We start from the raw sequence: 11,294 nt of genomic DNA, 5'->3' as shown, positions 1-11,294 counted from the left end.
CTTCCAGAACACATGTCCTCTATGTGGAGGGTGCGTCTATTGAGCATCTTAAAACAATGCAGAGCAATGCAGTTATCTACTGGAGAAAAAAAAACCAAAACACCTTGAGCTGAAAATTTCAAAAACTCAAAAAGTGCTTTTATTATAATGAACACTTCAGGCAAATACTACAGTGCTGGGATTGTCTTCACGTGCATCTTACTGCCAGGCACAGGCTTTTCCTTTTCTACTTTGTTTTCCTCTTTCCACCTTCGCAACTGAAAGGAGGATTTTCAGATGCATCTTACCGCCAGGCACAGACTTCTCCTTTTCTACTTTGCTTTCCTCTTTCCCCCTTCATAACTGAAAGGTGGATTTTCAGATGCATCTTACTGCCAGGGACAGGCTTTTCCTTTCCTACTTTGCTTTCCTCTTTCCACCTTCGCAACTGAAAGGTGGATTTTCAGATGCATCTTACTGCCAGGCAGTAAGGCTTTTCTTTTTCTACCTGGTTTTCCTCTGTCCACCTTTGAAACTGGAAGGCGGGTGCCCTCGATGAGCACCCTCTGTCCCCCGAAATTTCTCCGGGGGAGGTTTCCTTTCCCTGTCTTTCGGTTTCAGCCCAAAGCAGGGATCTGGGGGATCTGGGGAATCTAGGGATTTGGGGATCTGGGGATTTGGGGAATGTGGGGATTTGGGGATCTGGGGAATGTGGGGAATCTGGGGATTTGGGGAATGTGGGAATCTGGGGATTTGGGGGATCTGGGGGATCTGGGGATCTGGGGATCTGGGGACGAGGGCTGGAGCAGAGGGAGGGGTCTGGAGCTTTTGGCCCAAGGTGGCAGGGACATCACACGGGGTGATGTGGCTGACTTTTCCAGCAAGATGTCCGGATGGGGGATGGGGGGGAAGGAGGGGATCCCCAGAGAGGGGGGTGGGGGGTTCGGTGGAGGAGGCTGCCCTGGTCCGTCCTCCCCCCCGTCCAGCCCCCCCACCCCCGGGCGGTGGGGGCCAGGAGCGGCCGGGCCCGTTGAGTCACGGGGGGCGGGCCCCGGGGTGGCACGTGTCCGAGGATGGCTCGTCGCCCCACCCGCTCCCCGAGCCCCGGGTGCAAAGGGAGCGGGCTGTCATCGCGGCATCCCCCGGCCGCCGATGGCCCTTCTCCTGGGGAATTAGCCCGGACGAGGGGCGGGCCGGCTGCCTCTCCGGGCGCTGCCGAGGGGCTGCCCGGCCAGCTGCAGGGGGAGGGCTCGGGGGGCGCCCACCCCCCACCCCCTTTTCAATTTTTTTGATCTTTCCTCCTCCTTTCCCCGAATGAACGGCTCCGCCTGAAGCCCCGGGAAGCCGGGCTGGCCCCAGCCTGGTGCCCGAGGGGCAGGCGGAGCCTCCCCGCGGGCACGATGCCCGGCCGGACCCTGGTGCGCTACCTTCTGCTGGCGCTCTGGCCCGCAGCGCTCAGCGCCGCCGCCGCCGCCGGACAGCCCCGTCTGCGCCTGTCCCACCGCGGTAAGTCCGGGGCCAAGAGGGGGGGAAGGGGGAGTCCAGTACAGCCTCCGGACCCCGGAGACCCCCCACAGCCTCTGCTCCTCCTGGACGCCTGGGAGCCACCCCCCCCCGGGTCTGTGGATATTCCCTGCCTTTATCCCCGGACAGAGGTCCAGGGCGCCGGGATGCCCGGCGTTGGGCAGGGGTTGTCTCTCTGTGTCGCTGAATTGTGCCTTCCCAGCGCTCAGTCCAGTGCTCTGCACACGGTCAGCGCTCAAGAAATGCGATTGAATGACTGGAGCCCGGTGTGGGCAGGGGCTGTCTCTCTCTATCGCTGAATTGTCCCTTCCCAGCGCTCAGTACGGTGTTTGGTACACAGTAAGCGCTCGATAAATACCACTGAATGAATCAGGCAATCAAGCCCGGGGTGGGCAGGGGTCGTGTCTCTCTCTATCGCTGAATTGGGCATTCCCAGAGCTTAGTCCGGTGCTCTGCACACAGTAGGCGCTCAATAGATACCACCTAATGATTCGAGCAATCAAGTCCGGTGTGGGCAAGGGTTGTCTTTCTGTGTCGCTGAATTGTGCCTTCCCAGCGCTTAGTCCGGTGCTCTGCACACAGTAGGCGCTCAAGAAATGCGATTGAATGAATGAAGCCCGGTGTGGGCAGGGGTTGTCTCTCTCCATCGCTGAATTCTGCATTTCCAGCGCTCGGTCCGGTGCTCTGCACACAGTAGGCGCTCAATAAATACCACCTAATGAATCAAGCAGTCAAGCCTCGGTGTGGGCAGGGGTTGTCTCTCTCTGTCGCTGAATTGTGCCTTCCCAGCGCTCAGTCCAGTGCTCTGCACACAGTAAGCGCTCAAGAAATGCGATTGAATGACTGAAGCCCTGTGTGGGCAGGAGTTGTCTCTCTCTATCGCTGAATTGTCCTTTCTAAGCGCTTAGTACAGTGCTCTGCACACAGTGAGCGCTCAAGAAATGCGATTGAATGATTGAAGCCCGGTGTGGGCAGGGGTTGTCTCTATCGCTGAATTGTGCATTCCCAGCGCTTAGTCCAGTGCTCTGCGCACAGCAGGCGCTCAATAAATACCACTGAATGAATCAAGCAATCAAGCCCGGTGTGGGCAAGGGTCGTCTCTCTGTGTCGCTGAATTGTGCATTCCCAGCGCTTAGTCCAGTGCTCTGTTCACAGTAAGTGCTCAGTAAATACCATTGAATGAATGAAGGAAGGAATGAATGAAGCCCGGTGTGGGCGGGGGTTGCCTCTCTGTATTGCTGAATTGTGCATTCCCAGCGCTTAGTCCAGTGCTCTGCGCACAGTAAGCGCTCAGTAAATATGAATGAATGACTAGTAATGTTGGTATTTGTTAAGCACTTACTATGTGCAGAGCACTGATCTAAGCGCTGGGGGAGATACAGGGTCATCAGATTGTCCCAAGTGAGGCTCACAGTCTACTTCCTCATTTTACAGATGAGGTAACTGAGTCACCGAGAAGCGAAGTGACTTGCCCACAGTCACACGGCTGACAAGTGGCAGAGTCGAAATTTGAACCCATGACCTCTGAGTCCCAAGCCCGGCTCTTTCCACTGAGCCACGCTGTTTCCCTCTTCAGGGAAAAGCCTTTTCAGGTAGCAGTAATGATGATGATGATGATGGTACTTGTTAAGCGCTTATTATGTGCCAAGCACTGTTCTAAGCGCTGGGGTAAGCAGGTTGTCCCACGTGGGGCTCACACTCTTCATCCCCCTTTTACAGATGAGGGAACTGAGGCACAGAGAAGTGAAGCGGCTTGCCCAAGGTCACACAGCAGACAAGTGGCAGAGGCGGAATTAGAATCCACGACCTCTGACTCCCAAGCCACTAAATCACGATGATGGTTGATGATTATGTTAAGCGCTTACTGGGTGCCAGGAACTCTACTAAGCTCTGGGGTAGATAGAGGCAAATCGGGTTGGACGCAGTCCCCATCCCACGTGGGGCTCTCCGTCTCAAACCTCATTTGCCAGATGAGGAACTGAGCCCCAGAGAAGTGAAGTGACTTGCCCAAGGTCACACAGCAGCCGAGCGGAGGATCCGGGATTAGAACCCACGACCTCTGACTCCCAAGCCCTCACTCTAGCCAATGTGCCATGCTGCTTCTCCACATTATGAGCGGGGATGGTCAGTCTCTATTGCCGGAATGCACTCTGTCAAGCGCCCAGTACAGTGCCCGGCAGAGAAGCAGCAAGCCATAGCGGATAGAGCACGGGCCTGGGAGTCAGAGGTCATGGGTTCAAATTCCAGCTCCGCCATTTGTCTCCTGTGTGACCGCGGGCAAGTCACTTCACTGCTCTGGGACTCAGTGGCCTCATCTGGAAAATGGGAATTGAGACTGTGAGCCCCATGTGGGACAGGGACTTCTCTGTGCCTCAGTGACCTCAGATGGAAAATGGGGATTGAAACTGTGAGCTCCACGTGGGACAGGGACTGTGTCCACCTCGATTTGCTTGTATCCACCCCACTGCTTAGTACAGTGCTTGGAACATAGTAAGCACTTAACAAATACCACAATTATTATTATTATTATTGTTATTATGGGGCGATGAGATATGGAAAATCCTCTTCAGGTGTGAGCTTGTTGTGGGCAGGGATTGTCACTCTTTATTGCCTATTGTACTTTCCCAAATGCTTAGTACAATGCTCAGCACGCAGTAGGCCCTCAATAAATACGATTGAGTGAATGAATGAAAGGGAGTCAACATCCTCACGAGCAAAAGAGACCACAAGGAGGCTATTTCTGTTGCCACCTGCGGGGGAAGTGGATTGGAATTGACCTCTCGGGGAATGTACATGGGGAGCTGAGGAGGCTAAGGGAAAAGAGGTTGGGGGAGAGGGAAGGGTCCCCAATGAGGCTTCAAATGATGTCACATTGTTCATCTCGTTTTCACCAGCACTCTGGATTACAAAAGAGTTATTGGGGATTTCACTGGAGTTCCTTCTACTCAAGAATACCTGTTTAGAAAAGCAGCAAATGCACCCCTTCAGGCAGCGCCCCAATCATAAATATTGGGTGGCAAACACCCGTTTCTTTAATCAGGACCTGTTAACATTTTGAGGCTGAAGGGTTTAAATTGTCATTGAATAATTTTGCTCTTACCTATTGTAGAGTCATTTAAAAGTGCCTGCTGATTCATGTGAAAGTGGGAATAGAAGATCAAAAAGGATGCTACCAACCTCCAAGGCAGCTAACAGATGCAGTGATGGAGATTACATAACAGCCATTTAAAAAAAAATTATGCAAAATTTTAACTCAGGCCACCCAGGGTAGGGAAAAAGAAGCATGAGGAGAAACAGGTTTTTTTTTTTGTGTGTGTGTGTGTGTGTATATGTACTCACACGCACACATGTAGTCATGTATCTGTGGCTTCATTGACCAAAATAGGAACAAAAAACAAAGAATGATTAAGATAAAGAATATTTTGTTTTTATGAATGTCTTGTTAGTGGACTAATCAAGGTGGATTTTAGGTTCAAATTAAATGCTATTTCAGAAAAGAAAAACTATTTACACTGTTGAACAACACAGCTCTCAATTTTGGGAAAGTTATGTTTAGAGATGGGAATGTTTAAAATACAGTACTCTGTTGAAAAGTGTTGGTACTGTAGAAAGCTTCAGGAATCAGTACATCGTTGCCTGTCTAGTTAATTAGAGATAGTGTTCGTATTAAAGGTAGAAGTAGCAAGAAAGGAGAAAGGCAGAATGAATAAGTTAAATGGACTGACTCTTATTCTTAAACAGACAAGTGGATTAGCTATCAGTTTTGGCCAGCTTCCATTCTGATACTTTTGGTATTAACCTTGCACACTCTCTTGTTGGAAGAAATGATTTTTCCACAGGTTAAAGTCAGTATTCATCTCACCGAACAGCACTTTCATTTTTCAACAGGGAGCTCTATAATGTAGTCATAACACATCATAATTCTATGATGCAACTGAAATGGAAAAAAGAAAATCTAGTTTTTCAGGGAAAGCTTAATGTTGTATCAGTTATGCAAGGCTCCGTATCTCTTTCCTGAATCAGGGGAAAGCTCTGTAGTTGATTAAGGAGATGTCGCTGAAGTTGATTTAGGAGATGCGTAACATGATGTGTGTGGCTATAGATCTGACAGGAACCATGAGTTCATTCGCCAAAATAATACTAGCCTGCCTTAGTATAAAGAGTGTGGAAAATCCACATTCTAGCTCCAGCTCTACCATTTGTATGCTTTGCGACCGAAGGCGAATCACCCCATTTTTCTGTGCCTCAGTTTTCAATCTGTCAAATGAGGATTAAATACCTGTTCTTCCTTCCTCTTCACCTGTGGGACAGGGACTGCTTCCAACCTGATGGTTTTACATCTACTCTAGGTGCAAGTAAATGCTTAATAAATACCATGTTTAATATTTAGTCATGTTCTTGATGATTCTCAAATATTCACAATTTCCACAATTGCCTGAAAAAAGAAATTGTTAAAAACTGCTCTATTCATAGCCTGATGATAACAGTGCTTATAAAGGGAGAAACCTGAGGAAAGGAAGTTCAAATGTGTTTATATCCAGAAAAAAATGAAATGAAGGGGAATCTTTTTTTCAGTGCTTCACTAATGAACTCCAAGTCTGACTGGAAGTGAGAGATGTTTGATTCCTGTTACAATTCAATTATTGCCCTACTTTCTAGAACTACCCATGCATTTTATGGTAGCTGAAATGAGGTGTAGAGTCATGCCTCCTAGAGGTAAAATTTAGAAATAATGCTACTCTGACCTGAGTACATCAATCAATCAATCTATAGCATTTATTGAATGCCTACTGTTTGCATAACACTGTAGTAAACACTTGGGAGAATGTAATAAACTGCCCACAAGGTGCTTACAATCGAGTGGACACATCATCTGTTGAGGCTGGACATTACACCTCTTAGTTTTGTGGCTTCACCGGTGAACTTACCTCTTCTTTGAAAATGTCTGTCTTCCTAGCAAAGTGTGATTACTCCTCCCCTTGCAATATCATAAATAGGTGTGTGAAAGTCAGTAGGAACAATAAAATTAGGGGTGACATTCTGCCTCTTCAGTCTCACATTAAACTCATTGTCCTCTGTCTTCATCAAAAACACGAATGGCAGGAATGGGAGAGTCTAAGTAGTGCTGCACAAACAACTAACCATATTACCAACTCTTTAGTGCAGATTCTCAAGTCCCAAGATGAAGATTCATCCCCCGATCTCAACAGGAAACACCATCATTATCCTGTAGAGTGTTTCAAAACTGTGAAGGGCGTTTGACTTGCCAGGCCAGTCACCTGAGTGGCAGAGAGGAGAAGGGAGAAGCAGCAAGTGAAAAGTGGAAAGAGCAAGGGCCTGGGAATCAGAGGACTTGGCTCTAATCCCAGTTCTGTCAATTACTTGCTGTGTGACCTTGGGTAAGTTATGTAATTTCTCTGTGCCTCGGGTCCTCAACTGTAAAATGGGGATCAAATACCTGTTCTACCTCCTACTGAGACTGCTAACCCCATGCGGGACAGTGACCGTATCAGATCCAATTAACTTGTACCTACCCCAGCACTTAGAATGGTGTTTGACAAAGGGTAAGTGCTTTACAAATACCGTAACAGAGAGCAGGAATAACTCAGGGCCAGTTGTGAATGCTCAGCCGAAGTCAGAAATGGGTATGTGCTCAGAGCCAGGTATTGTGGTTTAAAAAAAAAAAAAGATTAAGGCAAAAACAGGTTTGGCAGTTTTGTGATACCGCTTAAATTTAGAAGTAGTAGCATCATTTATTGATTAGGATAATTTATTATTGATTAGAAGTAGTGTGGTCTAGTGGAAAGAGTATGGGCCTGGGAGTCACAGGACCTGGCTTATAATTCTGTCTTCACCACTTGCCTGTTGTGTGACTTTGGGAAAGTCACTTAACTTCTCTGTGCCTCACTTCTCCAACTCAAAAATCAGGGGTTAAATACCTGTTCTTCCTCTCCCTTTAAGAAGTGAGCCCTGTGTGGGACTGGAATGTGCCCCTCCAATTGCCTTGTATCTATCTGAGTACTTAGTACAGTGCTTGGCACATAGTAAATGCCAAGGAAGAGAAATTGGAAGGCTCTGGAAGCTCTCATGTATTTTTTATTCTACTGGGTTATCAGTACTTCAAAACAATATATGGTCTATTACTTGGGTTCAAAAGTGCTCTGCCACTGATTCACCGAGTGAGCCTTTTGAAAATCAATTAGCCTCACCATACCTCCTGTCCTTCAGCTGTAAAATGGAATTATCAACACTTAAGTAGTTCCCAGTCCTATTTTCCCTAGTAACTACAATAACTGTGTCTGCTAGATTCCTTTGAAACTCTCCCAGTGTCTTTTAGAGTGCTCTACACCAAGTGGATATATCTAATAAACACTTCATGATGATGACTAAACAAGAGCGGTCATTTTCTTCTGGATTTTCCTGGACTGCTGACCAGGGACCTTTTTGAACTAGCCTTGTGATTTACACAGATTCTCTCTGGTCTCCCTACACCTTCCAGCTAGATCTTGACTCCGCTAGATTTAGATGGGGTCTGTGGTTTAGGGGACGAGAATGCTTCTTGCGGATCCCCCACTGTCTGGACTTGCAAGCATCTCAGTTTCTTTCATTAGTAAATGAACAAACACCAATAACAATGATGGCATCTATTAAGAGTTGAGTATATGCCAATTGTTAGGAGATATACAAGATAATCAGATCAGACGCAGTCCTTTTTCTACAAGGGGAATCACAGTCTGAGAGAAGAGGTATATTACCTCCATTTTGCAGATGAAAAACTGAGGCACAGAATAGTTAAGTGAATCATCTAAAGTCACACAGCAGGTGGACCTGAGACTAGAACTCAGGTCTCCTCACTCCCAGGTTTGTGATCGAAATTGCACAGTCCCAATTATCATCTCCGTATCTTTGCAAATTTGTGTTGCCTACACATAAAATCTCAGTTCCCTTAGACTAGATATGTAGAAAGACTGGTTAGCAGTAGAAAAAGGTTAAGAATCATGAGGAGAAGGGAGGGGATCAATAAATGTGAATGGAATAAGTTAAGATTCTGTGGATCAAATAAGATTTTTGCAGGTCTGATAGCTTTGGAAAGTAACTGCAAGGTTTTCAAATGGTAATTTGGAATGATGCCATTCTCTAATTTGCAGAATTGTGGCACTTTAGCAGCAAGCCTTGCAAAAATTTCCAAAAATGTTAGATTCCTCTCTGACCCAGATCTTGTAGCAGGAATAACGTTCCTGTTTCTTCTTCATCTTATGTAAAATCTCTCGGTGGTGTAGCTTCTGTGTCACTGGAGAGAGACAAACACCGTAAAAGCCACCAACGCTAGTCAGAATGTTTGCTGGAAAGCTCATCAACGAGTTAACAGCCTTCCACAGAAGTCTTTGAAAATGAAAATTATGTGGGAAAATATTGCATGGAAGATATCAAAAGGAAAGTTGTGAGTGGATTTTTTTTCCAGTTTAAAGTTGGAGCCTTATTTGGAGCAATTAGGGAAGCAGTTATACACCAGAGTTATTTACACTCTGAACAAGCTTCAGAGCCTTGAATATCTTGATTGATGGTTGTTGTGGCGCCTGCAAGATGAATTCTGGGTTTAGGGTGGGGCAAGCCAGCCAATTTTTCCACCACTTGAGGTTTCCCCTTCTCTCTCTTTAAGGATGTGGCAGTTCAATTAAGTAGCTAATTCTTAGCTGGTGCCTGCTCCTGCCACTCTCAATAGGATGTGTCCCATCTCTTCCAAGAAGCTTTCCCTGATTAAGTTTTCTTCTTCCCAAGTTGCACAGTCCCAATTATCATCTCAGCAACTTTGCAGACCCTCAGTATTTAGAAATCATTGTCTCATTGCATTTTTCTGTTATTTTTACATACTCCGCTCCCTTCCTCTTCTCTGTAAATTTTGTGTCCATTTTACTTGCTAGACTGTGAATTCCTTGTGAACAGAGATCCTGTCTCCTATAACTAATATACTCTCCCAAAATGTTTAATATATTCTGTATACAGTACTCAGGACGTTGTCAATGTTGATTTTTGTACTGGGATATTTTTGTCGGAATCTCGATTCCTTCTCTCTCTTTTCAGAGTTACTTGGACAGGTCCGGTATTTCCAAGGCAATGGTTGATTGATGGAGCAATGACAGCCACATTAAACTCAATGCTTCTGTTGGCACAGATATTGCAGATTTCCCCTTTTCCCAATAAAAAATAATAATTTTGTTATTTATTAAGCACTGTCCTACCCCTAGGGTAGATATACAAATTAATCAGGCCAGAAACAGCCCCTGTTCCACAAAGGACTCACAGTCTAATAGGAGAGAAAACAGGCATTTAACCCCCATTTTACAGATGTGGAAACTGAAGTACAGAGAAGCTGAGTGCTTCACATAAGGTCACATAGCAGGCAAGCAATAGACCCAGGATTACAATTGACTTCCAGGCCTGTGTTCTTTCCACTAGGCCTCGTGGCTTCTCTAAAAGTCATTTGAGTACACCTAGAGAATAACTTTTTCTTCTCATCTTCCTCACCTCTCCCCCTGTCTGTCCCAGAAGGACAAAAAAAGAATTGTTTTGGTAGAATGAAGAGCCTTTATATTTTAAAAAAATGATATATTTTCTACATAAATACAAACTAGTTGAAGTAGGCAGAAATTCAGGTTTTCCCGTGTGAGCAGATAAACTGGTACTTTGTGTGGCTCACCTCGGCCATCCGCCATCTTAATCCTGGAGTGAACTAGTGATGTTGAGTGGGTATGTGAGAGACTGTGATGAGAGAAGAAAACAGTGTTACACTCATCAGTTGACAAAGCGGGAGGAAAAAAGAGGAGTGTGAACTTAATCAAGCACCAGTCTGTCAAGCAAGAAGTGCCAAAAATGACACCACAAAATCCTTTTTGTTCAAGTCTTCCTGTTAATGAGTTTATTCTATTAAGAAGGTTAGAGTACATACAGTTTGAGGATGCTGCCTTTTTGGAGAAGCAATGTGATTTAGTGGAAAGAACAAGGGAGTGGTCGTCAGGAGACCTGGGTTCTAGTGTCTCTGCCACTAATCTAGAGTCTAGTATTTCTGCCACTTCTGCTATGTGAATTTGGGAAAATTACTTAACTTCTCAGCACCTCAAATTCCTCTGTAATATGGGCCTAGAACATCTGTGACCCTCACGTGGGACAGGGACTGGATCCGATCTGGTTCTCTTGTATCTCTTCTATCTGGTATCTCTTCTCTTGTATCCCTTACTCAGCACCTAAAAAAAGAAAAAAAAAACAACAACAATTCTTATTATTCTGAGGCTTTAACTGTTTTTCGTGCCCAGTGAGACAACTGAAATAGAAAGTGACAGTTCCCTCACAAATGGGTTTTCCTGCTGCTCTGGATCCTGATTTATGGTTGGAGTAGAAAGTCGTGAGATAAATGCTATCTTACCCCACAATGAAAATGGCCATGTGTACAAGGCCAACTATATCTTGGGGCAGCACTACAGCCTATCTAGCTATAGGTCCAGAATAAAGAAATAATCCTAATTAATAACAACTGCAGCTTTTTCTATGCTTGCCTACTAGGTATTATTTTGAAATTCACTTATGAAATTTGAATAATGTTATTTAAAATAATGATCACTTTCCCTTCATTAGTGCAAAAAGCTTGCTGTTATCACCCAGTTCTCACCTCCCTTTTCAGCTCATATTTTATAGTCGAGAGCTCTAGTGAGTTCTCATATTTCTCAAACTTCATTCAGTCCAGAAAATGTACTGTGAAGTACTGCTACATGGGATGTACCTTAACTAACAAAATA

The 11,294-nt window shown here is 45.6% G+C and overlaps 1 protein-coding gene across 2 annotated transcripts in view; it reads left to right on the top strand.

Moving 5' to 3' along the window:
* Positions 1–1,079: 1,079 nt before the first annotated feature.
* SEMA3E (semaphorin 3E) overlaps positions 1,080–11,294 on the top strand; it is a 190,073-nt gene continuing 179,858 nt past the window's right edge. Inside the window, exon 1 of one of the 2 annotated variants that reach the window (XM_029077778.2) lies at positions 1,080–1,485. In XM_029077778.2, coding sequence (XP_028933611.1) covers positions 1,380–1,485 — 106 coding nt within the window. In that variant the 5' untranslated portion in view covers positions 1,080–1,379. The remainder of the gene's footprint in view (positions 1,486–11,294) is intronic. The other variant, XM_029077777.2, reaches the window with a different exon arrangement.

This window comes from Ornithorhynchus anatinus, chromosome 13, assembly GCF_004115215.2.
Source record: "Ornithorhynchus anatinus isolate Pmale09 chromosome 13, mOrnAna1.pri.v4, whole genome shotgun sequence".
NCBI lineage: Eukaryota > Metazoa > Chordata > Mammalia > Monotremata > Ornithorhynchidae > Ornithorhynchus > Ornithorhynchus anatinus.
The sequence above is the reverse complement of the archived record's forward strand: the minus strand, read 5'-3'. Positions and strand labels throughout refer to the sequence as shown.